The 24,612-nt window shown below is 47.0% G+C and overlaps 11 protein-coding genes across 11 annotated transcripts; 3 read left to right on the plus strand and 8 right to left on the minus strand.

Moving 5' to 3' along the window:
* Positions 1-333: 333 nt before the first annotated feature.
* On the minus strand, positions 334-1,951 carry N7517_007104 (Major facilitator superfamily domain general substrate transporter; the record flags this gene model as incomplete). Its single annotated transcript, XM_056724834.1, has 2 exons — positions 334-1,004; positions 1,069-1,951. 2 exons carry the CDS (start codon positions 1,949-1,951, stop codon positions 334-336), a joined length of 1,554 nt encoding a protein of 517 aa, XP_056581084.1.
* Positions 1,952-3,119: 1,168 nt separating this feature from the next.
* N7517_007105 (putative LPS glycosyltransferase) lies at positions 3,120-4,445 on the minus strand (the record flags this gene model as incomplete). The annotated part of the gene is made up of 4 exons (XM_056724835.1): positions 3,120-3,879; positions 3,946-4,016; positions 4,068-4,211; positions 4,269-4,445. The coding sequence occupies 4 exons, from the start codon at positions 4,443-4,445 to the stop codon at positions 3,120-3,122; spliced, it is 1,152 nt and encodes a 383-aa protein (XP_056581085.1).
* Positions 4,446-5,578: 1,133 nt separating this feature from the next.
* N7517_007106 (MFS transporter) lies at positions 5,579-7,415 on the minus strand (the record flags this gene model as incomplete). The annotated part of the gene is made up of 5 exons (XM_056724836.1): positions 5,579-5,806; positions 5,861-5,984; positions 6,033-6,279; positions 6,332-6,942; positions 6,997-7,415. The coding sequence occupies 5 exons, from the start codon at positions 7,413-7,415 to the stop codon at positions 5,579-5,581; spliced, it is 1,629 nt and encodes a 542-aa protein (XP_056581086.1).
* Positions 7,416-9,404: 1,989 nt separating this feature from the next.
* Positions 9,405-11,341, plus strand: N7517_007107 (PAS domain-containing hybrid sensor histidine kinase/response regulator; the record flags this gene model as incomplete). The annotated part of the gene is made up of 2 exons (XM_056724837.1): positions 9,405-10,761; positions 10,812-11,341. 2 exons carry the CDS (start codon positions 9,405-9,407, stop codon positions 11,339-11,341), a joined length of 1,887 nt encoding a protein of 628 aa, XP_056581087.1.
* A 208-nt stretch (positions 11,342-11,549) lies between these two features.
* Positions 11,550-13,361, minus strand: N7517_007108 (Cytochrome P450; the record flags this gene model as incomplete). Its single annotated transcript, XM_056724838.1, has 4 exons — positions 11,550-11,585; positions 11,641-12,889; positions 12,985-13,135; positions 13,184-13,361. The coding sequence occupies 4 exons, from the start codon at positions 13,359-13,361 to the stop codon at positions 11,550-11,552; spliced, it is 1,614 nt and encodes a 537-aa protein (XP_056581088.1).
* Positions 13,362-13,735: 374 nt separating this feature from the next.
* On the plus strand, positions 13,736-15,356 carry N7517_007109 (Zn(II)2Cys6 transcription factor; the record flags this gene model as incomplete). Its single annotated transcript, XM_056724839.1, has 4 exons — positions 13,736-14,024; positions 14,079-14,362; positions 14,441-14,565; positions 14,618-15,356. The coding sequence occupies 4 exons, from the start codon at positions 13,736-13,738 to the stop codon at positions 15,354-15,356; spliced, it is 1,437 nt and encodes a 478-aa protein (XP_056581089.1).
* Positions 15,357-15,452: 96 nt separating this feature from the next.
* N7517_007110 (SRPBCC domain-containing protein) lies at positions 15,453-16,023 on the minus strand (the record flags this gene model as incomplete). Its single annotated transcript, XM_056724840.1, has 3 exons — positions 15,453-15,686; positions 15,757-15,906; positions 15,970-16,023. 3 exons carry the CDS (start codon positions 16,021-16,023, stop codon positions 15,453-15,455), a joined length of 438 nt encoding a protein of 145 aa, XP_056581090.1.
* A 453-nt stretch (positions 16,024-16,476) lies between these two features.
* Positions 16,477-18,224, minus strand: N7517_007111 (Major facilitator superfamily domain general substrate transporter; the record flags this gene model as incomplete). The annotated part of the gene is made up of 4 exons (XM_056724841.1): positions 16,477-17,429; positions 17,494-17,647; positions 17,704-18,104; positions 18,152-18,224. 4 exons carry the CDS (start codon positions 18,222-18,224, stop codon positions 16,477-16,479), a joined length of 1,581 nt encoding a protein of 526 aa, XP_056581091.1.
* Positions 18,225-19,824: 1,600 nt separating this feature from the next.
* On the plus strand, positions 19,825-21,286 carry N7517_007112 (Aminoglycoside phosphotransferase; the record flags this gene model as incomplete). Its single annotated transcript, XM_056724842.1, has 4 exons — positions 19,825-20,019; positions 20,092-20,100; positions 20,154-20,472; positions 20,715-21,286. 4 exons carry the CDS (start codon positions 19,825-19,827, stop codon positions 21,284-21,286), a joined length of 1,095 nt encoding a protein of 364 aa, XP_056581092.1.
* Positions 21,287-21,478: 192 nt separating this feature from the next.
* Positions 21,479-22,515, minus strand: N7517_007113 (Acyl-CoA dehydrogenase/oxidase; the record flags this gene model as incomplete). Its single annotated transcript, XM_056724843.1, has 5 exons — positions 21,479-21,508; positions 21,622-21,821; positions 21,875-21,929; positions 21,991-22,242; positions 22,297-22,515. The coding sequence occupies 5 exons, from the start codon at positions 22,513-22,515 to the stop codon at positions 21,479-21,481; spliced, it is 756 nt and encodes a 251-aa protein (XP_056581093.1).
* Positions 22,516-22,576: 61 nt separating this feature from the next.
* Positions 22,577-23,132, minus strand: N7517_007114 (uncharacterized protein; the record flags this gene model as incomplete). The annotated part of the gene is made up of 3 exons (XM_056724844.1): positions 22,577-22,741; positions 22,787-22,950; positions 23,000-23,132. The coding sequence occupies 3 exons, from the start codon at positions 23,130-23,132 to the stop codon at positions 22,577-22,579; spliced, it is 462 nt and encodes a 153-aa protein (XP_056581094.1).
* Between the last annotated feature and the right edge of the window lie 1,480 nt (positions 23,133-24,612).

A 24,612-nucleotide genomic window follows, 5' to 3' on the forward strand; every position in this document is an offset into this window, starting at 1 on the left:
GATGGATAGGTTGGATAGGAGAGGATTTGGACGATAATGACTGAATCCCGGGCGGACTTTTACGTAGGAGATCCCTAGCTAGAGATGTGGAGGTCAGAACGAATAATTTTGGATGTGAGTTGAAAGTACATGGAAAGTACACGGAAAGTACACGTGTGGATATATGTGTACTAGGCCACAAGGGATCATCTTGGGTCGGTACAGGGAGGTTAAAGATTATTTGGCGTAGATGCTGGTATTATTTTCTTGGATTAACATCATATATCTATGCTCAAGGAATGTTCATACTATCTATTCATTGCAATTGTATAACCCCACAAATCCAAAAAAGCATCAAGACGAATATACCTCGCGAAGCTGAAGCTCAGGGCACTTGAAGTTTGGGTCAAGTTCCTTCTCAAGCGACTGGTCAATCGCTTTTCCGTGTTGAAGAAGCCGAGCAACTTTAACAGCATCTAAGACACCCCGTGAGAGAGCAAATATCTTGTCCATTTCCTCAAGACTGCGCCCAGCAGTCTCTGGAAACAGGTAATAGATGACAGGTATCATCATTGCATTGAAGCCGGCGAAAATGACAAAGTATGCCTGTCCCATACTGTTGAATGCGATGGGTGTGACACTGGTGAGTATGATGCTGACGGCCCAGGAGATGCTGATGCTGAAGCTGTTGATAGTCGTGCGTAGTTGCAAAGGCGCAATCTCCGTAGCGTAGAGATACGGTATCGCGCCAAATCCGATGATGTAGCTGAAATGAAATAGGAAAATGAAGAAAACAGCACCACGCATTGCGAGTGGGTTATCGGTTTGGGTTCCAAGCCCAGCTACCAAAGCCAGACAGATGGTATTTCCGATCGCACTGCCTAGGAGCAATACACGACGACCAAGCCCGTCGACTTTGAGAACACAGAAGGCTCCACCAAGGGGACCGACTAGCTGGTAGACTGCTGCCAGAACTGTGGATGTTGAATTACCGAGCGAAAGGTTGTTCTCGAATATTGCGGTTGCTGAAAGCGCACAGAATGTGTCAGTAAATATGTAAATAGGAGATACATGATTCGCGATACGTACTGTAAAAGGTGATGACCGTAGATCCAGTGAGTTGCAAGAACAACATTGCCAAGGCAGCAATCATAGCTCGGTGGAAAGTTCTTTGGGGGCCCATGTGGAATATTTGTCCCAGTGACTTTTCCTCAAACAAGTCCAGTGAGGTTTGGACATCCTTGATTTTTGCTTCCACGACTTCATCATTGACACATGTATCCCCGAGAGCTGCCAGGACTTCACTGGCCTCGGAAAGTCGGCCTTGTCGCACAAGCCACCGGGGGGATTCTGGTAGCACGTAGATGAACACCAAAACAGCGATGGAGAGCAGCATGACAAAAGCGAAAGGAAATCTCCAGGCGACGCTGCCTTGAGTGAATGACATTCCAAAATCGAGAAACAGGGCAAGGGCACAACCAAAGCCACTGAATATTCCCTTCATGCCGACGTGAGCACCACGCTTATCGGCAGGCGAGATCTCCGATTGCCAAAGAGGGATTGTGGCTAGTAGAACACCAGTGCCTACGCCGAGGATGACCCGAGATGTGATGAGTTGAGCGAGAGAGCCTGCACTAGTCATCAGAACAGCCCCAAGGACTTGGATGACTGCTCCTGTCATTATTGTGCGTCGGCGGCCAAATATGTCACCTAGCCATATACAGGAGAGAGTTCCGAAGAACCCTCCTATTGTGTAAGAGGCCACAACAAGGCCTTGGACCATTGACGCATGTGGTTTATCATCGGCAGCGGCAATGTTGATTTCAGGGAATTGTTCTTCGAAGTTTTTTAGTGTCAAGACACCGCCGAGTAGTGATGCGTTGTAACCAATTGTGAGGATTCCAGGCATGAGCACCCCAAAAATGGCGGCGATATTGAGGCTATTGCCCCGAAAGCCGAGGAAGCGTGGCATGTGTAGGGCTGGGCGAGGATCAGTGGGTAATATGTATGACTATAATGGATCGGCGGGACTGGGATCGACACTGATCAACAGATCGACGAAGTTTTCTGTGCAAATTAGACTGATCAGCCGCTGTCGACTTGATGAAATCGCCGAGATTTAAAGGAACCGAGGACAGTTCAAGCCCGGCTAGTTCGGGTCATTGGAATCAGGCTCTAGGCATTCCATTCTCTTGTGCATTATCTTTTCATCGCCACCGAACCCAAGTAGGATGGTTGAGCCACATGCCCCAGAAGAGGACATGCAAGGCTATTGGACTCATTCTTCTCGGCTCGCTCTAGAACCAAGGACTTCCAGTGGCCAGGCCAACAATATTTGGAGGGGAGGGGAAAGACAGATCAGGAAATGCCCTTGTGACAGGGCTCAAGAATGCACAGAAAGGGAGAGTAACAGCGGAGGGAAATGAGAATTTGGTAAAGGGCTTGGTTGAATTGTTGAAGAAAACCCCAGAGTCTGGAGTCAATGGTACCCAAGAGCCGACGCAAGGGGAATCCCACATGAGGGTCTAGGTATCTCGAACTCAACGCGCTAAACGCTTGATGCGTTACACTGTATGGAGTGACCGTGGGTAGGTTAATGTTGGAGGTGCAATAAAATCGAAAAGCAAAGCTATTGCTATTGCCGATCACGCATGAAGCCCTTGTTAGTCGACTTAAGCTAGTTGACAGAACTAAGATAGAAACAGAATATCCCTCAAAACAATAATCCGATGTTAGCCCGCTCGGGCCGACCCTAAGGGACTACAATGTGGAGTTAGCGTAGACTAAGCTATAAAATAGAGCATATAAGCCCGAAACTTAATCACCGATTTGGCTGGATATAAATGCCAAGGGATCAGGAATTCCCTATGGAATGATACTGTGTGATTGGGTTACAATTTATCTACATGGTACCGTAGCCTCTCATTTGTTTTGACAAATCGAAACCCCCTTTTGTTGCAATCCCTTTGGGGAGCAAGGAGATGTGAAATAATTTTGGAAGCCAAGAGCCAAGATGCACTTTGATCCAACCCTCTCATCATCCAGATTTAGCAATTAGTACTAGAAAATACCAAAGGTAGGACCTCGAGGTCTATAAATATTTCATAAAACTAACTAGCACCTGAAAACCCGAGTTTTGCTTAATTGACAAGATATCCATCAGGATAAACAAACTCCCTGTGATTAATTGCTTTACTCGACCATGGTACATCTTCATCCTTCCATTGCGAGTAAACAATTTCCTCACTAGCAACCAATTGCTGTATATTACGCCTGGTACTGTATACCATATTCCAGGCCTGCTCTTCGTGGAATTCACCCACGTCGTTCTTCTCGATATCCGAATCCCGGGAAGCCGAACCGGCCTTTCTATATGTACCAATCAAGTTAGGAAATGGAGCCCAGCATTCAATCTTGTGACGCCCTTTGACACCCGCGCATAAGTCACTCAGGGCGTTGTCTACCGCCTGATCCAAACGATCGATAGAAAGCGCGGAAAGAATGTTCCTAGCGCCCCTGGTCGTAACTGCGTAGCCAAACATACAGCAGCCCATTTCAGCTCGGTAGATAAATCGTGTCGAATCTTCGGCCAATTCTGGATGTTGTTGCTTCCAACTTTCGGTGGGTCCGCCCCAGGTGGCTCGGTGGTGGACCCTTGAAACTGTGGGGTCCATCGGGATAGCGTAGAAGCTTGTTTCGTTGGCGTTTGGGCCCGAGGCACATCCGCCGATCCAAAGGAGATCCCAATCTGTTCCATAAGGAGCTTCCTTGGATACGTGTTTCGTTCCTTTCAAAGTGTGTAGCCCGCGCGCAAATTCCCCCAGCTGGGACTTCAGGCTCACGTCCCAGTCTGCGTCATCTTCCAAAATCAAAGCAGTCGAATAGTCATTGCTGATCACACTGTTGTTTTTCAAATCCATACGTCAGAATAGCCTCTAGAAAATGAGAATGAGGGGGTGACCGTACTTGACCAATGCATTCATGTGCGCACGCCAACATGCCACAACAGTGGGTTTCACGAGTGAGGGGTCCAGTCCCTACTAAAGCATGAGAAAATAGCTTGGGGTTTATTGAGCTGAAAAGCATACATCAGGCATAGCCTTAGGAGCTAGATCATCGGGTCGCACTCCATCGAGCCATTCGACATTGAACCCCGATACCGAGGCTGCTAGTGTGAGGAAATCACGCTTGTCGGTCCGCTCTTTCATACTGATGGCGTAGACATGCTGAAACTATAGATTGATATCCAGTCAGCAGTCAATTCTATAAGATGGTAGGCAGGGTCTTACCCCAAGAGTGCGGTTCTTGATATGTTCAAAGGCACTATCGCTCATGTATTTCCGAGAGAGTTCGGGAAACGAGAGGGACCATGGTTTATCTCCGAGGTTTTTGGCAAGCACTGTGCAGAGGACATAAGCAGTAAGAGCCGCCGTGGCTATCTGAAGGAGTCTTTTCTTGGCGATCATGATGAGCAGCGTTAACAATAATGAAGATTGATGAGAATCGAGTCATTCATACCACCTTAGAAAGATTAAACTCCAAGTCAACCCTCCCGAGCTGTGATAGGAAAATCATTGTGATAAATATTTTTCTTTACATTCCTTGAGTGCCGGGAACAGCTTGCTATGGACGCATCGCGGAGTTCGTCCAAACGCGGATCTGGCATACACGTGATGTTGTGGGTCCACGGGTGTTCGTTGCCTGATCTATAAGGCCTGAAATAGCACACTTGTGACTACCCATCGATATCACATGCAGCAGCTTACGAGGTCAGGACACCTTCCAACCAGACATCTTGAACTTCATCATCAACCGCTGTCACTTCCCGATGAAGACTTTCTGTTCCGATACTGTCCGTTTTTCAATCACCAATGACTTACTGATTTTTTAATATTTAATACCAAGTCTTTCTTGCAGACCAGGAACGGAAATTCCCAGGAATATTGTTTTTTGTCGAACACAATCATCATGTCGTCAAGCCAAACAGGGCCTCCCTCTCCGCCACCCACTGCCTTGCTGGGCGCATCCAAACCAGTCAATGGCAATGCGTTATATCGATTTAGGGCTAATTATTAGCGAGGGTGTCCGACATTGCAATGCAGGTTGGGAAAATGAGGAAGGCTTACTAGCACCAATGATGAGGACCTTCCTACGGTCGCTGATAGCAGATTGAGATGTGTTCAGAGGGTCATTAGTCGTGCTGGTCTCTGTTTCCTCGTGTTTGGTTTGCTCCACGATTTCATCCATGGCGGTGATGGTCTTACTGCTAGCAAGGAAGGTCGAAATTGAACTGCAATAATATATAGCTTCTATTGTGACGGTAATTTGTGCGGTACTTTCTACCCTCCAACCTAAAGCGGGGGTAGAGTAACCTTGGAAGCAATCTTGCCGAGAGCTATCTAGTGTGCGATCCTGTTGATATCGTGAACAAACGCGGTTTCTAAATCCACCTTATTTCCCCGTCATGATAACCAACGCTAAATACATCACATGTGCTTGCTTAAAGATGAAAGTCGCAGAGAAAACAAAAAATAAAACTGGTCTATATATCATCGATCTATAAGAGAAAATCCGAAAACAAGTCATACATAACACAGGATTAGATAGCAACTGGGCCGGCACCCAGTCTATCTTTTGGTCCGATGCCTTTGTGCCTAACCGCAAACAGGCCGATGATCAGCCCAAGCCCGGCTAGACCGACAGAACACCAGAGGCCAGTAGCGTATTGCTCCGCGAGGCTGTGTCCTTGCTGGATGTCGACAGCATCGGTAACAGCCGCTGAGATAGCCAATGCAACACCAGAGCCAATTTGGAATGCAGTGTTGAGCTAGTTGAGGATGTTAGCATATAAAAGTTGAAAGAGAGAAAAGGAAAAGCTTACCATTCCGCCAGCAAGACTCTTGACTTCGACCGGTACACTTGTGAGTACCACAGTGCTCGTGGTGACGAATATGAAAGACACGGATGAGATACTGATAAGGGATGTGGGGAGAACATTGAGCCAACTGTGACAATTAGTATGGGGGCTTTCGATAGGAAATGGTGATACACACAAGCCTGCTTCAGGATTGGAAGTCAAAGCACTCGAGATGGGGGCGACCACAGCCAGAACCAGTCCAGCAATGAGGAGGTGCTTTCCATTCATGAATTCGAGAAGTTTGCCTGTTCCAAGAGAAACAATGAAGCCAATCGCTCCCATAGGCAAGAAGCGAAGGGCTGTATCGCCAGCAGAAAGCTTGTCCACTTCCTGTGCCATAAGGACGATATAGTAGATAACGTTTTGGTAGGTGCCATAGCCAGCTATTTTAATTAGCATTGCCCGAGGCACAACTTCGGGAATCAGGCAACTTACTGAAACCAATAACCCAGAGACCGGCGAAATTGCGAATCTTCCACAGGGAAAGTGGCATGATAGGGTTGCTGACGTATTTCTCAAAAATTGCGAATCCAACGAGAAGACTAACCGCCAAGATCAGCAGCACAATAATAAACGGCTGATCCCAGCCGTATGTTCCACCACTGGACAGGACGAATTGGAGCAGGATCAGGCCAGATGTAGACATCACTGCACCAATGTAATCCATTCTTTCGTGCTTCTTTTCAGAAGGAACATCGCTTGGGAGGACGATAAAGCCCAGAATCCCCAAGGACCCAGTGATGATGACAATTAGATAGAAGATGTATCTCCAGCCCAGCGAAGAGGTCAAGAAACCACCAAAGATGAGACCAGTACAGAATCCCAGGGTTCCCGAGGCTCCATAGATTGACAGTGCACGGGTGCGATCAACACCACTGAAGTAGGAGCTGATGATTCCAATAGCAGATGGCACAGTCATTGCAGCTCCAATTCCTTGAATGCCACGGAACACCGTAAGTTGAATAAACGACTGCCCAAACCCAATCGCTAGGGTCCACACAGAAAGCCAGGCAAGACCCAGACAGAGAATCTTCTTTCGTCCGTAGCTGTGCAGGTTAGCACTGTGTCAAGTGTAGAGACAATGAGAGGAAGTGTCATACCGATCAGATAAAGCACCGGCTAACAATAGAAAGCCACCGAACGACAAAGTATACGCAGAAATCATCCACTGCAAATCAGTACTAGACACGTCGAAATCCTGCTGAATTGACGACAGGGCAATGTTGGCGCTTGTCATGAAGACATTATCGAGAAACTGAGAGCCAGAGGTGACGAGTAGAATCAAGGACCCTTTCCAAGAACCCAGGCGGCCAAACTGATGGGGGATCTTCTCAAAGATAAGAGGATCCTCACTGCCAGCCGGGGAAGGGAGCATGTGTGCAGGTGTAACAGCGCCCGATGACTCCGGACTGGAGATAATAGTAGGCTCGATTACTTTTGGGGTTTCCATAGTAGGTGTTTCATCATCACCATGTGCCTGATGGTTACGTGATGGACTGAAATAGTCAAAAATGCCCATTGTGATTGTGACAATAGAATAAAGATGGAAACTGATGGACAGGGCAGCACTGGCACCTACTCTCATACTAATATAGGATTTACTATAGAGAAGAAAAAATCAAACTCTTCAATCGATCCAGTTTAAAAAGTGGAGTGAAGCCTTTCGGATTACCTTTTCGAGCAAGATCGTGGACTGGGGCATGTTCTTTCGGGTTACCTCTTTGAGGTGAAGACCCACGAGGAACCCACGAGGAGTGGAGAGGAGGAATCACTGGCCCTGTCATTCGCACATGCGAGATCGTATAGGATTATTATGATTCAACTGTGGCTCTGCTAACGCAATACATGTGATGCGTGGCCCTATTGCGCACATTCTGTAGAGCCAACGCATCAATTGCGTCTTGAAACTGGCTATCAACTTGAAATCTTCAAAATAAATTAGCGGCAAACGTTATCGGGCCGAGCGCTAGGACCCACGGCATCCCGGACTCGCACGAATTTCAAAGGTTGATATGTCTAGGGCTTAGTATTCATTAAAGCTATATGGGCTCGGATAAAGGAGCCATATAAAACGCAGTGGTGGTTCTACCTTTGCTTTATAGGATATGAGATATTTCTACATTCGTTATGTTCAAAATTTGATTCGCCACATTCTGATTTTTTACTCTCCCCAACATCTCATCCCACGTTCACCACTCACAGGCCATCTTCTAGACCTCTAATTCTCCCCAAGTGGGGGACCGGTCTGCTACGTCGAACATTTCAAGTATCCCCATAATAATTGTCCATTTAGCAGTTTGCGTATTCCGCACTTCGTACTCCTTACAGATCTCCAATGAAGGAACAGCTTCCAGTCCCCACTCATCTTATTACGCTGTTGATAAAAGATTTCCCCTTATTACTAAACTTATCAAATTGATAAATTACGACATATGCCCTACCACCCCTCTAACCATCGGATCACTTTTGCCAAGCCAAACATGAGCAATAAGAACGCTCTCCCCTGCTTTGCCAAGCTGATCGCCAGTCAAGCAAAAGCTCTGACCAACAGCACATTGACGAGATTGGTAATGACCATCTGCCAAAACTAAATTCCATGACACAAAAATACCATGTTATAAAATTTGCAGTCCTTGCTGCTTGGCATATAACACTTACTACAGTACGTAGGATACACATATCACCACTGCAAGATGCTTTAAAAGCAGGCACATTTTACCCTTTTTTTCTATACATCATTCGCTATCAGCGGGTTGCGATATTATACTGTCTATGCTTTTGCATAACTACAAGGCGTCAGTCCGGTTCTGAAAGTTGGTGCTTCGTATGTTGTAGTAATCATGAGATGCCTTGCAGTCCAGCTAATTAGAGGGACTACCGTCAGAGAAGAATATATCTTTCCCAGGCCACAAATAGATACCTTGGCCGTTGCTATGGTTGTTACAATACTGTATTACTTCTAGCAACTATTCATACTTCGTTCCAACCCCAAGTCTTTCGAGCAGAAGAGTGAAAGCCATTATGGATTAGCTCAAATGAGAGAGAAAAAGAACTACCATAGAGCTGGTGAAAGCATTTTGATATCCGAGGCCCTAACTCGGTTAAGTGAAGTTGAACACTTATGAACCGAATGACGTCAGGTCCGAAAAGCCAAGCATCCAAGGTCACCACCCCAGTGGACATCATTCCAGGGTCTTTGCCAATCACAATGTTCTGGAGAATACTTCCCCCTCAGATTGGAAGTAGATCGAAGGGGGTAACCCACAATGACGTACAGTATTTTATATCGTCATATCCTTTTGCCAATGTCTTCATTGACTTTTGATATATAAGCTAACATATATTGGCTGTCAAGTTGGGCAATTTACACACTGACGATCGCCGCTCAGCCTCATCTGCCATGCGCGCCCGAACTCTTGCGGGTAACACATAAGTCATCAAACACTTTCTATCCGCGTCTGGCGTCTTCTCCATTGATTTGGAAGAAGCGCGGCGTCCGAGGAAATAGATGCCCTTCACTTTCAAACAAAATGTCTCAGCACAGCAGCTGGCCGACATCCTACCGAACGGCGTCGCCATCCTCACCCACCGATATGAACTAGTCTCCGTGAATCGCCGCTTCCGGGAACTCGTCCCATACCCCAGCGTCAACTTCTCCGATTGCTGGTTAAGCTCGGTCCATCCAGACGACTACGACCGAGTGTCCGCTGGGTATCGGGAGGTCGCAACCTCCAAACAACCGCTACGTCTCGAATACCACACCCGCGACCCGGACTCGATTTGGTGTGTCATGACATTAGATCGGTTGGATGATAAAGATGTACAATGCTTTGGGCTAGGCGAAGGCGGGGTGTTCATATGTACAATCGCAGATATCACACCGGAGAAAAGGGCAGAGCTCGTACAGAAGCAGGCTGCGGAAGAGGCACAGGAACGAAAGAAGCAACAAGAGCGATTCATCGATATGATCAGTCACGAAATTCGCAATCCTCTATCTGCGATAGTACATTGCACGGAGGATATTCAAGAAGCAATCTATAACAAGAAGCCGGAGGAAATCTCGGTCATGGACATCACCGAGGCGACCGAGACAATCAGTCTCTGCGTCAGGCATCAAAAGAAAATTGTGAATGATGTTCTCACCTTTTCAAAGCTTGACGCATCGATGCTGCCGCTGTCGCCACGAAGGGTCCAACCACAGCGACATCTCACCATTCCGATGGCGATATTCCGACCCGAGCTCCGAAAGCAGAGGATACAGTTTGAATACAAGGCCGATGTTTCCTATGCCGAATGCGGCATTGATTGGGTCATGGCAGATTTAGATCGGATGGGCCAGGTTCTCGTCAACATACTCTCAAATGCTATCAAATTCACCGCCGAATCGGAGAGTCGACGATCGATCCGAGTCACGGTCGGTGCTTCGCTCGAGCGTCCACCTTCGTACCCGCCAAATATTGTCTTCTTCGATTCAGGTGTATCAGGGCTCCGCCAAGACGCGACTGACAACCCCGAATGGGGACGTGGCGAAATTGCATATATCATGGTCGCCGTCAAGGACTCTGGTATTGGGGTCACCGAGGAAGCCCAGAAACGGCTCTTCGAGCGTTTCAATCAAGCAACTCCCAAGACCGAGAGCATCTACGGTGGCTCTGGTCTTGGACTCAACGTGTGTAGGAAGCTCTGCCACCTCCATGGGGGTGAAATTGGCGTGAGCTCGAAGGAATCTCACGGAAGTACCTTCGGGTTCTTTTTCAAAGTCCGCAGAACAACCAACGACGCTGGCGAAAGGGATGACAGCCCTAGCATTTCAGCAATCGATAAGCTCTGTGTTGATATCCAGTCACTGGGAAATACAATGCGCGGTGTCGATCAATCGACGGAAGAGCCCCAGATCCCGGAAACCCCCCTGAAGATAGGGTCTTTGAGGCAGACCCAGATGCCCCGAAGGATAGTCACACAATGCGCACCCACGGTATAGCCCGCGAGGTCAAGAGCGATGAGATCAAACGGGCGGATCGGAATCCATCACATCGCGATCAGGAGAAACTAACCGGCGACGGTCAGCGTATTCTCTTGGTTGAAGATAACATTATCAACAGGCGAATCATATCGCGCAAGTTGAATACACTGGGGTATGATATATCGGAAGCGAGCAACGGGAAAGAAGCTGTGGATGCGAATCAAAATGACCCATTCGACTGCATTCTCATGGACCAGCAGATGCCTGTGATGGATGGCAACTGTGCCACGAAAGCAATCCGTGATATTGAAAAGGAAAGCGGAGGACATGTACCAATTCTGGGAGTCACAGCGAATGTCAGAGAGGAACAACAACAGGAAATGATGGGTGCTGGAATGGACGACATCATCTATAAACCTTACGGAACTCAGGAACTTGTTAAAAAGATCAATCGCATGATTTCGAAGGAAGGGAAGCCATGACGAGTCAACCCGATGATTGTGAAACTTCTGCGCGTTTTGAAAGCATGCGAGATATGTATTTGTACTACACACTGAGAGATAAATATACCAACGTGATAAACCCGACCGTACAAGTCGGAAGTCCTACAACCGCCACCATAGAGGATATCATTCACTGTGAAAGAGTCCATGCAGGAACTCAACTCTATTCCGAGTACTAAAAACGGCTCTATGAACGTTCCGTAAACACCAATGGGCACCCATCCTGTGTCAAAAATTAGTAGAGGGTACGAGCGAACGATGTTAACATTGTAACTAACCATTGGAAATAATGTAGCAAAAACTCGAATCTCCTCTGACCTCTCTGTGGCATGATGCTTCCAGTCAAGTTCCAGCGCCGCTTTCCCAATCATACCAGCCATAGACAGCGGTACATATTTTCTTGCGAGGCAATCGTGTGCTCCCGCACCGAATACCAGCCAATTCTTAGTCTTGGACTCGGCGTCCCCGGAGATCCAACGCTCGGGATCGAAGTGATCGGGATTAGGGTAAACATTCGGATCATGTAAAGCTGGATAACAGGATGGGATGATCATGGAGCCCTTGGGGACGGTGTAGTTTGGTGTAACAGGGAAGTTCTTCGTCGCGAGATATGGGACCATAATAACTGGTGGGCGATGGCGTAGGAGCTCCTTGATCACTGCATTGGTGTAGGTGAGCGACTCGAGCATGGGAAGATCGAAAGACTTGTTCTTATCACCACCGCGAGCAGCCAGATTTTCCGCGCGCAGTTTATCGAGCACGTCGGGCCGCTGGGCGAGAATTTGGAATAGCCAAGTTGTGGCACTGCTCGACGCATCCTGAGAAGCAAAGAGGAATGTGAATAATGTCTCTCCGATTTCCTCATTCGTAAACTCGCGGATCATGTTCGATGGCTTCTCAACATCTATCTCCCCTGCCGCAACTCTTTTGTGGTATCGCTTGGATTCCATCATGTGGAGTACCCAATGGTCTACAATGCACGTTGGTGTTGCGCCAGTCGCCATGTTTGCTTTGCATGCAGCTGCACATTTTGAAAATTCGACATGGACAGCGTCAGCTGTCCGCTTCCCGAGCCAAGGCTTGGTGAACGGAATGTATATCGACAGAGGCACGTTGACTAACTCGAGGGCAGCTGTAGCAAGATAGAAGTCGTCTGCAATCTTCTTAACCGCGGCTTGGGAGATATAATCACCGAAAAACGTGCGACATGAAAGTGCACAGTTGATCTCGCGAAACATGGTCATGAATTCTTTTGGCTGTCCCCGATTCGCCTTGCTGGTAGCGACAAACTTGGCAAAATAATCGGCCAACACCTTCTCTTGTACCGGTAGGTAAGTAGCCATGGCCTTGTTGGTGAATAGGGGAGTCAATCCCCTGCGGTATTCAGTGTGGTGTTTACCCTGAAGGAAGACCCATGCTTTGTGACCTAGGATATCCTTTGCGATCGGTACTATACATGGCTCGGCGTATGTGGGCGACTTGAACACTTTGTGGGCTATGTCTCTGTCGGAGGCTAGAACGACGAATCTTTAGTAAATCACGTCAGTTTGAACAGTGTGATGAGTTTGGTAGAGTCCGACCAGACTACAATAGACGTGAGGACAATATATATGAGCACTCACTTGTGGAAGACAGATACACAGCTGAGAGGTCCACTTGCCCACTGTGCAAGATACCCTTCAAACTTCGGGTGGAGGGCTTGTATAAATGGCCCCATGAGTGGAATCTTGAGTGGAGGCCCTGCTATAGAGCCTTTTCGTATGATATACATCACTAGAGATGGCATTAGTGGATTCTTGTGGTCTTGAAGGCCCTGCTTACCTTGATCATAGACTAATACGGCAATAAAAAAAGTCACTGCGTACTGCCAGATTGAGAAGCCCATCAAGGAGGCCAGTAGGTAGCTTTGAAACTGGGGATAGTTGGAAGGCCATATCTGTGGCAGCTCATTCTGAGCGATAGAGATGTTGGCCATCTCAAACGCCATGTTGGTGTCCATGATGGTAGATGGTAGGGGCAAGTTGAAAAACTGCTTTGAAAAAGGCAGAAGATACATAGGAAAGGTTTTGTTAGTAATGGCATGATATACAGCCCAGATATGCTCGGATTATATATGTTACCCAATTAGGACTAGACTCCGATGCCAAGCAGGGGTAAGGCGGGGACTAGTCCTCTTTTGATTTGGGCTCGGGGCATTATCCTGAGGTCCACATATAACGGAACAATTGCCCGGGTTCAATAAGCCGACCTTCTTTCACTTACGTTTGCGACGTTTTAACTCTTCGATTCACATCGTGATCTCAAAAGCGGTGTGGGGTTCCAGCTTGAGCTATTCCTAGAAACACATTTGATGCCCAGCAATATTCTTTCAAAATGCGCCAATCTCTCCGCCGGTCCTGTGCGGCATGTGCCAAATCAAAGTCCAGCTGCGATCTCCGCACACCGCGCTGTTCCCGCTGCATCAAGCGTCAAGTCGAGTGCGCCTATGCGAACGAACCTTCGACGGGGCCGGCAACTCCCGGATGGCAGAATCGGGAATCAACAAACCCCCTAAGTGGATCCGGCACTTTAACTAACTACAGATTCGGGTCCCTTGATCCTTTTGATTCGTATCCACAGACTAGACTTCCTCGGGAACACGTTCAACGTCTGATCTACAGCTGTATGTAGCCCTTCAATGAAGCATTGCCGATGAAACCTTGGCTTACCCATTTAGTCCTTCACAAAATCGCCTTCCAATACTATCCTCTTGATCTTAATGCGACTTCAAATCCGTTTTTGATCTCTTGGTGGCCACTTGCCCTAGGGGATCCTGCACTATTTCATGTCTCTCTGCAGACAGCATGTCTTGACGAAGAGTTGTTGGCCCAGAAAGGCTTTCAGACCTCCGAAATTCTCATGGCAGACTCGGTGGCGTTACTACGACGCAAGGTTGAATATATGTCACTAGCTGTTCAAGATGGGACTATGAACTCAGTCATCACCTTGGCAACTATCGAGGTGAGATACTACCACAAGCACCCTCTTTTCCTACTATTTTATAATTTGAACCAACCGCTGATCATATATGACTCTTAGTTCGGCAAAGGGAATATAAAAGTTGGCGAAATGCATGTTAAGGGATTGAAAAAGCTGGTCGATATGAGAGGTGGCATCAATGCAGTAAGGCAGACAAGCCCGCTCACCGCGAGAATGATCAGTTGGTAAGTCAAACCCCTTTAGGACTCAGAGGGCCGATGCTCACATATCCCAAAGGGTATCGATGGTCATCATGGGTCATCCTCAATTTGAGACTCAAAATGACTTCGGGATTGGAGATGGCATCCCTCCCATCCCGGAATGGCAGTTTGACTCGATTACGCATGACGATCAGCTATTTGATCTCAGCACCATCGAAGTGGACTATGCCGTTAGCAATGTTTTCAATCGTTTACGCAACATCTTCCAGCGAGCGTGCAATATACCTTTCCCAGCCACACAACTTCACGACCTTACCTGTTTTGTCATACACCGACTCCTACTCTCCGCCCCAGGCACAACAATACCTCCACTCTCACCGATGACGGAATCCATCCGGTGCGCAATAATACTTTACATGTTCATCGCTCAGGGGCCAACATATTACTCGCATGCAGTCATATTGAATACGATTGTCATTCGATTTATGGAGCACCTCGAGCATCTCGCGTCAACACCTTGTGTGTATGATTCACTGGATGTCTGGTTTACTGCGGTCGGATTGGTAGCTTCAGCTGGCACAGCTCATCACCGGTGGTTCATGAATAGGGCACAAGATGTAGCTGCTTCGCTACAACTGGACAACTTTAGTGACACGCTGGTCCACATCAAAGCCGTCTTATGGTTGGAGAAACCGCAGAGTGAAGATCTGTTTCGATCCTATTGGGATACTGTCTTCAATTGCACGGATCAATCGGTACTATCAGACTTCTCGGTATCGGTTTCGCCATACAGCAGTAGCGTGGAATTTATATGAAATCCAATTTTAATCAACATGACTATTGGCCGTAACAACCAAAAGTGCGTGCACAAAACAGCAAGTTGTGCGTGTCCAACAAATCCAGCCCCCAAATCACGCCAGTTCAGCGCGGGCCTTAAGGTCCCTGTGGAAGATATCGAAATGGGCACGCATCTTCTTCCCAAGCAGGGAAGGACTCATAATGAACGCAAGGAGACCCTTGAGATCCTCAGACTGCGTGAAAACAGTCGAAGCACCATCATTGGCCAGTTCGATATGGAATTTATGCAATCCAGCAATGGTAAACACGGGCGGGCCTTGCCAAGAAAACAAGCTCTCAGTGTTCTCCTTTAGCATTGATAGTATTCAGCTTACTTTTCTTATTTTGTATTAGGGGAAGACGTTATGTTATTCTCACCTTGACTTCAGCAACGAACTTGAAGTTCTCGATGTTAACTTCGATTTTGTCTCCCGAGGAAAGTTGTTGCGGGGTCTTGGTAGTGTCCTTGAGCTCGATACCCTTGAGCCATTCCGTATGCCATTCCGGGTATGCTGAGAAATTGAGTAGCTAGGGGAGGGATAGCTGGTCAGCTTATTTCGCCAAGAACTAGGGGCTAGGGCTGGTACATACAATCTCGCGCACTTTGGAAGGCGGCGCGGCTATTTCAATTGTGCTTGTGATCATTTTTGTCGGTGGTGTGGTTAGGGAGGTTGGCTGCACGAGAAAGGGGATACAAAAAAAGATGGTGTTATATGGAGGAAGTGCGTGGATGTAGAATAGTGCACATCTTTGCTGTATCCATCATATACTCCCCACCCGATCTGCAGGTAGCCTCAACGTTTGTTGATCATTGCACCTGTCACATGTCAATATCTCTCATATGAACATGAAATCAATATACTTTGTAGCGATAATGAATATTGAAATAAGTTTTAAATTTTTGGATTTTAGTCTATCTCATCTAACTTGCAATGAGATATGGAACAAAGTCCAATCCCAAGATTATATAGCAGTCATGCCGTGGTCAGTACCAAGGGCATCAAAATCCTCGATCTAGACATGACGAGTCATATATACATAACATGAAAATATACACGGTTTCACATGCTTCTAATAGTGAATCTGCATGTTACCAGATCAAGGCTCGATGCTGATCTTGCTGACACGGCGGCCATGGTTCTGCTCTCTGTCGGCAGCAAGAGTAGAGGCGAACTTACTCTTCGCGCGAAGTTGAGGTCCCTTCCAGTAGAACACATAGATGGGAGTCACAACCAGACAGGAAAGACAAGCCAGGATGGTGGTTGCATACTCAACATGCCACTTGTCTCCAATATTTGTGTACATGGGCGTGGCGTACATGGCCGAGATACCAGCGAGCAGATCACGCGCGAAGGCGTTACCACCAGTCGCAGAAGCGGAGTAGACGCCATAGGAAGCGACCATGTAATCAACGGAAGACAGGTAAATGGCAAAGTTGGCGATACCGACACAGCCGGAGAAAATCATGGATCCGATCCAGTGGACGTTCTTCGAGTCACCAAAAGATGTCCAGGCGAAACCGAAGAGACCGATAGGTTCGAGCGGGGCGAGGAAAAGCAGCCACTTGAGACGACGCTCGGGTGGGATGGCGGCATCGCCATGTCTGAGTCGGAGCTTTTGGTCCCGAAGGAACCACGGGAAGTAACTGAAGTAGGCAATGAAGTAGGCAGCATTGATGGGAATAACTGCCCACGCTTGTGCGAGAGTGCCGAAGCCCCATCCTTCTTTGTAGACAATGGCGAAGCTCTCCAGGAAGGTGAAGATCAGAGCATCGGAGAAACCGGACAGAAGAGACAAGCACAGGACGATGGGCTCGCGCAGAAGCATGTAGAATGGACGCGCCCAAATCTTGCCGGCTTCCTTGAGGGAGATACGGGGAGACTTGAGCTCGTTGGGTCCGTAGATGTTCGGGTCCTCTCCGGTCGTGCGGCGGCGCTTGGCCTCCTTGTCCATGATAATAGTCGCACGACTCTCGGGCATGAAGAAGATGATGAGCTGGGTGACACCTCCGAAGATGAGTTGAATCCAGAAGAACCACTGCCAGTCAAGGACTAAATATCAAAGGTGTTAGAAAATGCTTAAACCGGTATAGGATGAGAAGAGTGGTTGGCTTACATCGCGCAATTGGTCCTCCAATCACACCACCAATACTGGTACCGAGACAAGATGACAGAACGATGAATGCGAGAGGGAATTGTTGCGTCTCGGGCTCGTAGATATCAGCAATGAGACCGAGTGTGACACTACCACCAGCAGTAGAGAGACCACCCTATTTTATGTTAGTTTATGAAATTGTCAAGGTGCTAGCTTGCGGGAGAAACTAACCAATGCACGAGCTACAACAAGACTGCCCCAGTTGGGGGCAAGGGCTGCAGGGAGTTGCCAGATGTTGATCAGGAACATGGAGAGCTGGAGGATAGGCCAGCGACCGAATTCCTCGGACCATGGAGCCCATAGCTCACAACCAATAGAATAAGTAACCAGGTAAGCCATTTGGCCTGTACGAGCATGTTGCTCACTAATGTGGAAAGCCTCGGAAAGATTCTTGACAGCAGCAGGGTATACCGAGGTATTGAAGTTCATAGAAACCTGCACGCAGGCGACCGCGCAGAGATAGGTCCATTTCTTCCATCGTGGCCAGCAGTATCCTAGGATCTCGTAGCAATCTCCTTCCTTGAGTTCACGCTTTCCGTCAGAGCGTTCGCTCTCTTTGCTCTCTTCGCTATCTTTTTTTCAAGCTCGGCAGAGATATCGACAGGGGTGCTAGGTTCACTGTCGATACCATTGAGAGACGGTCTACTCTCTCTGTGAACAGCTAGACCTTCGTCTTGCTCTTGGGGCGACATCCTTGTATGCGGGGGATGGAGCAAAGAGCGTGAGAGGAAGAATTTTATTTTTGTGGACCTTCTCCAGATGTTATATGTACGGAGTAGTAATAGCTATGCGCAGACTTTTTTTCTTACCTCGGACACCACCACGGGCTGAAACCGGATTTATAGTGGATTTATAGTGGATCTACATTGCACTCAGATTAGGGGTGTGGTGGCGGCCGTGGCGCACAACGCGATAGTTCGTGACATAAAATGATAAAAGTTGTACAATTTAAAGAGATATGCTACTGTATATTCAAATAGTTTAGATAGTTGTAATAATCTCGATATTTAAACACTTCATAGTCTTCTTAACGCTCTATACGAACCTGTCCAAAAAGAAAAAAATGAAATGCCTTTTATGATCTGCTATCGCTTCCATTCTTGGCATTCCCCACTAGACACTTGACGTCAGAGCATTATATTCTATTGGCGCCCATTTGTATGTCAGATTTGGGTATATGGCGTAGAATCTTCTAAGATTGTTCTAGTTGCCATGAATTCAAGAGAGCCAAGAATATCTCTGGGCACTTTCTGGGCACTTTCTGGGCGTTCTTGGCTGACGAAATCCTGCACGTGGGAATGTCGCCTTTGGCCCTATATTGTACAATATACACTCTTAACTACGCATATAAGAATATTGCGGAGAGGTATACGAGGGGTATGAGGAGAAGTATGGGGTGAAATATGGGGTGAAATTGACATGAAAACAGGTATGTACTTTGTACTTCTACATATGAAGCATAAGCAATATTTGTGCGGCTAGCCGGGAGATCTTCGGACATAAACCACAGACCTCGAGCTCAAGCATTGGATCTTCACTGATCATCACTCATAAATCTTGTGCATGGTATAAGCGTAGACATACGCTAAAATAGTAGAGCGCCAAAATGACATCATCTCTCCACTGAGGTACAAAGTACTCATACGATGCAGAGACTACCTTGTCCACAGTGTGTATCAGTGCGCTAGACCAAAATCTGCTATTGCTATTGCTGTCGATATTACAACATAGAAAGAGGAAGACAAAACCAATATGGTGTTCTAATCCTCGACACCTCAGGCATCAGTAAATAAACATGCCTTCGGCCTATATTATACCGTTTCTAAATCTAACATGTGGGATGTTCGGATATTCCAAGAGGGATTGATAATCCAGTTCCAAATTCGAACGAGGTTGGAAAAGGGATGCTGAAGAAAGGGATGAAATGAAAACAGTCAAAGTCCTGCTGCGCTGTGATGTATGTGATATGGAAGATGAGGATATGCACATTCTGAACGCGACGCGTGGGTACTTCGCTTCGACAAAATGTACGCACGCACCTCCTAAGCCAGGTCTTACTTACACCCTTACGAAGTTAAACCCTTTTTATCATCCATTCCATCGTTTGCTATAGCCAGGCTCCAACGGTGGGCCTCGTTCCAGACCCACACATATTCGACTTCTGTTCCGCCCCGGTCGCATGCCCCTACCATACAAGGAATCTCCACAACAGACTGTGATAAGGATAGCCTTTATCGCTACACATCGGGACGATGGCTTTGGACTGAGAAAGAACAGCTTTCTCGCCGCTATATGAAGTTCAATCTGGCAAAACCCGTCAAGATCGCGACACAGGCGACAGGATCTATCTCCTGCGTCGAAGTGCAGAAGCTCCCAGAGGGCAACTTTAACAAGGTCTTGCTTCTTACGATGAACGATGGGAAGGAGGTGATTGCAAAGCTCCCAAATTCTAATGCTGGACCTCAATACTTTACCACCGCTAGCGAGGTGTGACGATGGACTATGTGAGGGTTGCTTGGCTTCATGTTGCTAAGCTATATGATCTAACCCCATTCTTAGGTTCGGAATGTACTCAATATTCCCATTCCGGTGATGTACGCTTGGAACCACTCTACCGAAAGATTGGAGCCGAGTATATCATAATGGAGAAGAGCCAAGGGGTGGAACTTAGCAAGCTATGGGATGATATACTGGGTCCTGACAAACTTGGGATTTTTCAACAACTCGTTGACTTTGAGAAAGCACTTGTATCCCCTCAGTTTCCTATGCATGGAAGCCCATATTATGCGAAGGACTTGCCAAATGTCCAGTCAAATCAGTTGATTGACCTCGGAGCTAAAAGGAGCAATGCTGGTTTAGATTCTGCGGTTGGTCCCACCACGAATCGAACTTTTTTCGATGATGGCAGAAATTCCGTCGATGCAGGTCACCGAGGGCCCTGTAAGTGTCTTTCTTGGCTCGTTGGCAGACCGTTCTAACGGATTTCTTTCTGATAGGGGCATCCGTTGAGGATTAAGCTTTTGCTCGAGCCCACCACGAACTTGCTTGTCTGCAAACTTTTACACATTTCCCACGTCAACAAGGCCTTTGTTATGGGCCTGGTCAATACCAGCCCGCCGCTCAACGCAAGCAAGATACACTGTGAAATTTACGGGAGGTGGCTAGGTTTTAATCACCGAAAGACAAAGAAGTATCCAAGGCTGCTTTATGGCACCCCGACTTACACGGGGATAATATCTTCGTGGACCCGGATCAGCCAACAGGGATTCTTTCTATAATTGATTGGCAGGCCGTGAACCTGTCGCCTCTATTTCTTCAAGTCCGCCATCCTGCCCTGATTGAATTCGATGGGCCCATCCCCAAGGGACTGCAATCAATCAGACTACCTGAGAATTTTGATGAGCTCAGCGCGGAAGAACAGCTCGGGGCGAAGAAGCTTTGTGCTGCCCAGTCTCTCTATAAGCTTTATGATATCGAGATGATCCAGCAATGCCCTGAGATTGCAGCCGCATTGCAGTTCAAATATTCACTTGCTGGCCAAATCACGGGGCTTTCGGACTCTGTTTTCGGTGACGGTGAACCAATTGTTCAAGGCATGCTCATAAGACTACAGGAAGAATGGACAACTCATGTTGGATCATCCCTACCATGTTCGCTTTCTTTTACCGAGGAGGGCAAGAAAAAGCAAAAGGAAGACGAGGAAAAGTGGGCCAGTAGAGTTGTAATAGAGGATTTCCTCGATCACGGTGTATAACGAGGATGGGATGGCTGAACCACAGTAGCTATGAGTACTACAAAGTACGGTTGGAAGAATGTAGGCATGAATTCTAAATTCACAAGTGAACAAAGTGGGAAGCAGTATGGCCATTCAAAGGCCAGCAATTGTGCTAATACATAACTACCTTGGGACGCTTGGGATTGGAATAAGCAAAATCTCACTTCGGTCCTAATTCGGTACCGATTCGGCCGAGACATTCTGTGTTTGACCTGTCAATATCTCTTATATGTATAGATGCCTAATATGCTGTCGAGGTATACCAATTGGTCTCCCTGGAGTATTACATAAGCCTCTGTTCTTTTTGTGATCACCTGGCCGATTGCTAGGATTATGGGCCGGCAATGAGGGAGTATGCGATTGTTGTACGCCTCGCTTCTGTGTCCTTCGTGAATACTCCCCTGGAGCTTCAGCATCTCTGAAATATATCCTTCCTCGTGCTTTGCTATTATGGATTCTGGCTTGGTGGCTTTGGGGATCTGGTATCGGTCAAGAAGGATTTCAGTGGCCAGGCCTAGAATGTGTAAGTCGTGTAATATGTACATGCTGAAGTTCTGGGGACCTCACAAATGCAAAGAACTAGAATTTCTCCTTCTGGGATACCGTTACATCGATTGGGAGCCTACAAAGGGCTGTTAGTATTTCGTCATGGGTGATCTTTCGGTTGTTCTCAATCAACTAACCTCGATTTCCGCCAGCTGATTATGAACAAACACGCCCTGAGTGCCACAACTCTCAAGGATATCTCCAAAGCTCTTCTGGGTGTATTGCATGACGGCGCCCTTGAAGATAACTGCGAACGCATGTCTCACGGAAAAGTCAAGTGAAGTATCACTGAATTGAGCTGTGATCCAGTTCGCAAACGGTTCCATAACTGCGCACTCTGCCAGGGCATGCAAGATGGGCAGCTGCTGAGTACGGAAGGAGATGATCGGCTTCGGAGATCCTTAAGTATCACAAACCATTCGACGGAGGCTGTACCTGCCCACTATGAGCGCGGTGCATTTAAGAGCGGGTATCGTTGACAAGCTTAAAGCCAGTGTTCCAGATCCTAGACGGTTGATTGCGATCAGAAATTGCGATCGCATGTTGGCGGGCTTTTTGGGAATGCCTAACATAGCCGTTGGTGGGAGGCAAACTTGGTTGAACGAAGTTATGGAGTGGTCGAGAGTTCGTCCACAGGCGATGGGAGCAAGCAATATGAACATCTTTAGTTGGAGTTGGAAGGATTATGTTTGCTTTTCCCTCTCACGCACGTTGTTGTTCTGCCTACTTTGCTGCTCTGGGCGTGGGACTGTGGAGAATGAAACTGCCATCGGACTGTAACATCGCAGTGGTTTCAAGGTTCTTTGCACCACAGCCATGGTTAATCTCATTGAGCATAAAGCAAGCACTGTAAGATGATGAGTGAGCCAGTTCCCTAAAATGGTATTGCTGGATGCGTTCGAGACATCAAAGTTCAAAATTTTTCTCCATCACCGGTCGCAGGTCCGGCCTCTTCGTAGCATAAGGGGCAATCGTGCCAGCAACCAGATTATATTGAATTGCAAAAAGGTGAGCCACGATATCCCGGATGATTATTGCATCCATATGTGATTGCCAGAACTTGAGGTTGTGAGAGAGGATGTCGTCAATGGTCAGTCCTATAATCATATTAATTTCCATCTAGTGACTTCATGCTATATCACTCACCATGATGTCTACCTATTACTCTAGCGCGGTAGTAAGAGCATTCCAGGGTTTTATAGCCTGGGGCTTCATATTCGTCCGATTGAAATAGGGAAGTCGATAAGAGCTGGAGATTGGATTCTGTTGGGAGGACCATTATAGAATATGAAGCTAATCTCAATGATCAAGTGATCTAAAATCTAAAACGATAGCTGTGATTAAACACCTTATATACTTTACTTGTAAACGATGATCTCATATATTCCACATTACTGTACGTGCACATCGCCTAGATTCGCACTAGGCTGGCACTTAGGCTGTTACCTTGTTCCCAGCTCGTCATTGCACTTCCTTTGTGGTATCATGTACGACGTGGCTCAATTCACACTGCTGGACTTGCATCTTAGATTCGTAGTGTGTCGGCCTTCAGCTGTTACTTTGTTCCTAGCTAGCCACTGCACTTCCCTCGAGATGTCATATAGTTGAGATTACATCGCTGGACTTGCACATCACCTAGATTCACAATGCTTAGGAACTCCGGTTGTTACCTTTATTCCTAGCAAGCCACTATGTTGTACGCACTGCCTCTCTGCAACATAGAGGCACTGCAGATCATCTGCCCAATGATTTTATATTCCGTGAATCCAGTATATGAAGCACGCTTTAATATAAGAGTTATTTTTCGTTCTTGATCTGCTTAAAGTCCATTGGCCCGTCCAATAAATTTACGCGGGATGTGGTCTTCGGCCGAAACCAAGAGTTGTAAAGGCATTCACGTAAATGAATTAGGTTAGCCCTAAATAGATAAGAATCATTTTTCGCTCGCCGAGGTACCCGGCGTGGGAATGATATTTTGGGACTAGTATGGGTCCACTTACTCCAAATTGATATCACATTGCAAGTTAAGGCTCACCCCGGTCACAGCTCTGCAGTAGCAGAAATACGCAGTAGTATACGCAGTAGCAGTGTATTCATTCATATGTTTGTCAAAGTCCACGAAGGATGTTGATGGAATCATGGCTTGTCGATATGGATCCTATCTCACATTGATCGACCAAGCAGGCTTGTTTGCCTAGTACTAAACAAAACAAAGATTGAGAGTCCTAACTCGGCTGCAATAATGACGGTGGTATCATCAGCCCTTTATATCCATTAGCGATTAAGGTGCGGCTTCAAGTATGTTATTAATTTACCTGAGACATTATTTCTTCCAAAGAGCTACTAAGCACGGAAAGAACCAGAACCACACCATATATCTGAAGCGGAAGAGTTGCCGTCAGCTTGCCCATGCAAACTACAAGGACTTTCACCAAGAACTAGCCATGACAAATGTACAGTAAACACTTAGTCAAGAGACAACCCAAGAAATCGGTTAGGGATGGAGACCTTGAATAAAACGGGACCACATAAGCACATCTCTCCAGCCCTCACCGACAAACCCATTAATACTGCATGATTAGCACATCTCGTTTGACACGCATAATGTTAGTAATGAACGAAATCTTTCTTCTCTCGCTTCTTGGTGGAAGTGCGTCACTGTCTTCTATCTAGTTAATAGATATGTGGAGCTGAGCTTCTTGCCAACATATGGTCATGGCAGGCTTCAGAAGCTATAGCACCAGCCCGACGGGATTATC

The sequence above is a fragment of the Penicillium concentricum genome (genome assembly GCF_028827145.1).
Source record: "Penicillium concentricum strain IBT 3081 chromosome Unknown utg000002l_segment0_segment0, whole genome shotgun sequence".
Classification (NCBI taxonomy): Eukaryota; Fungi; Ascomycota; class Eurotiomycetes; order Eurotiales; family Aspergillaceae; genus Penicillium; species Penicillium concentricum.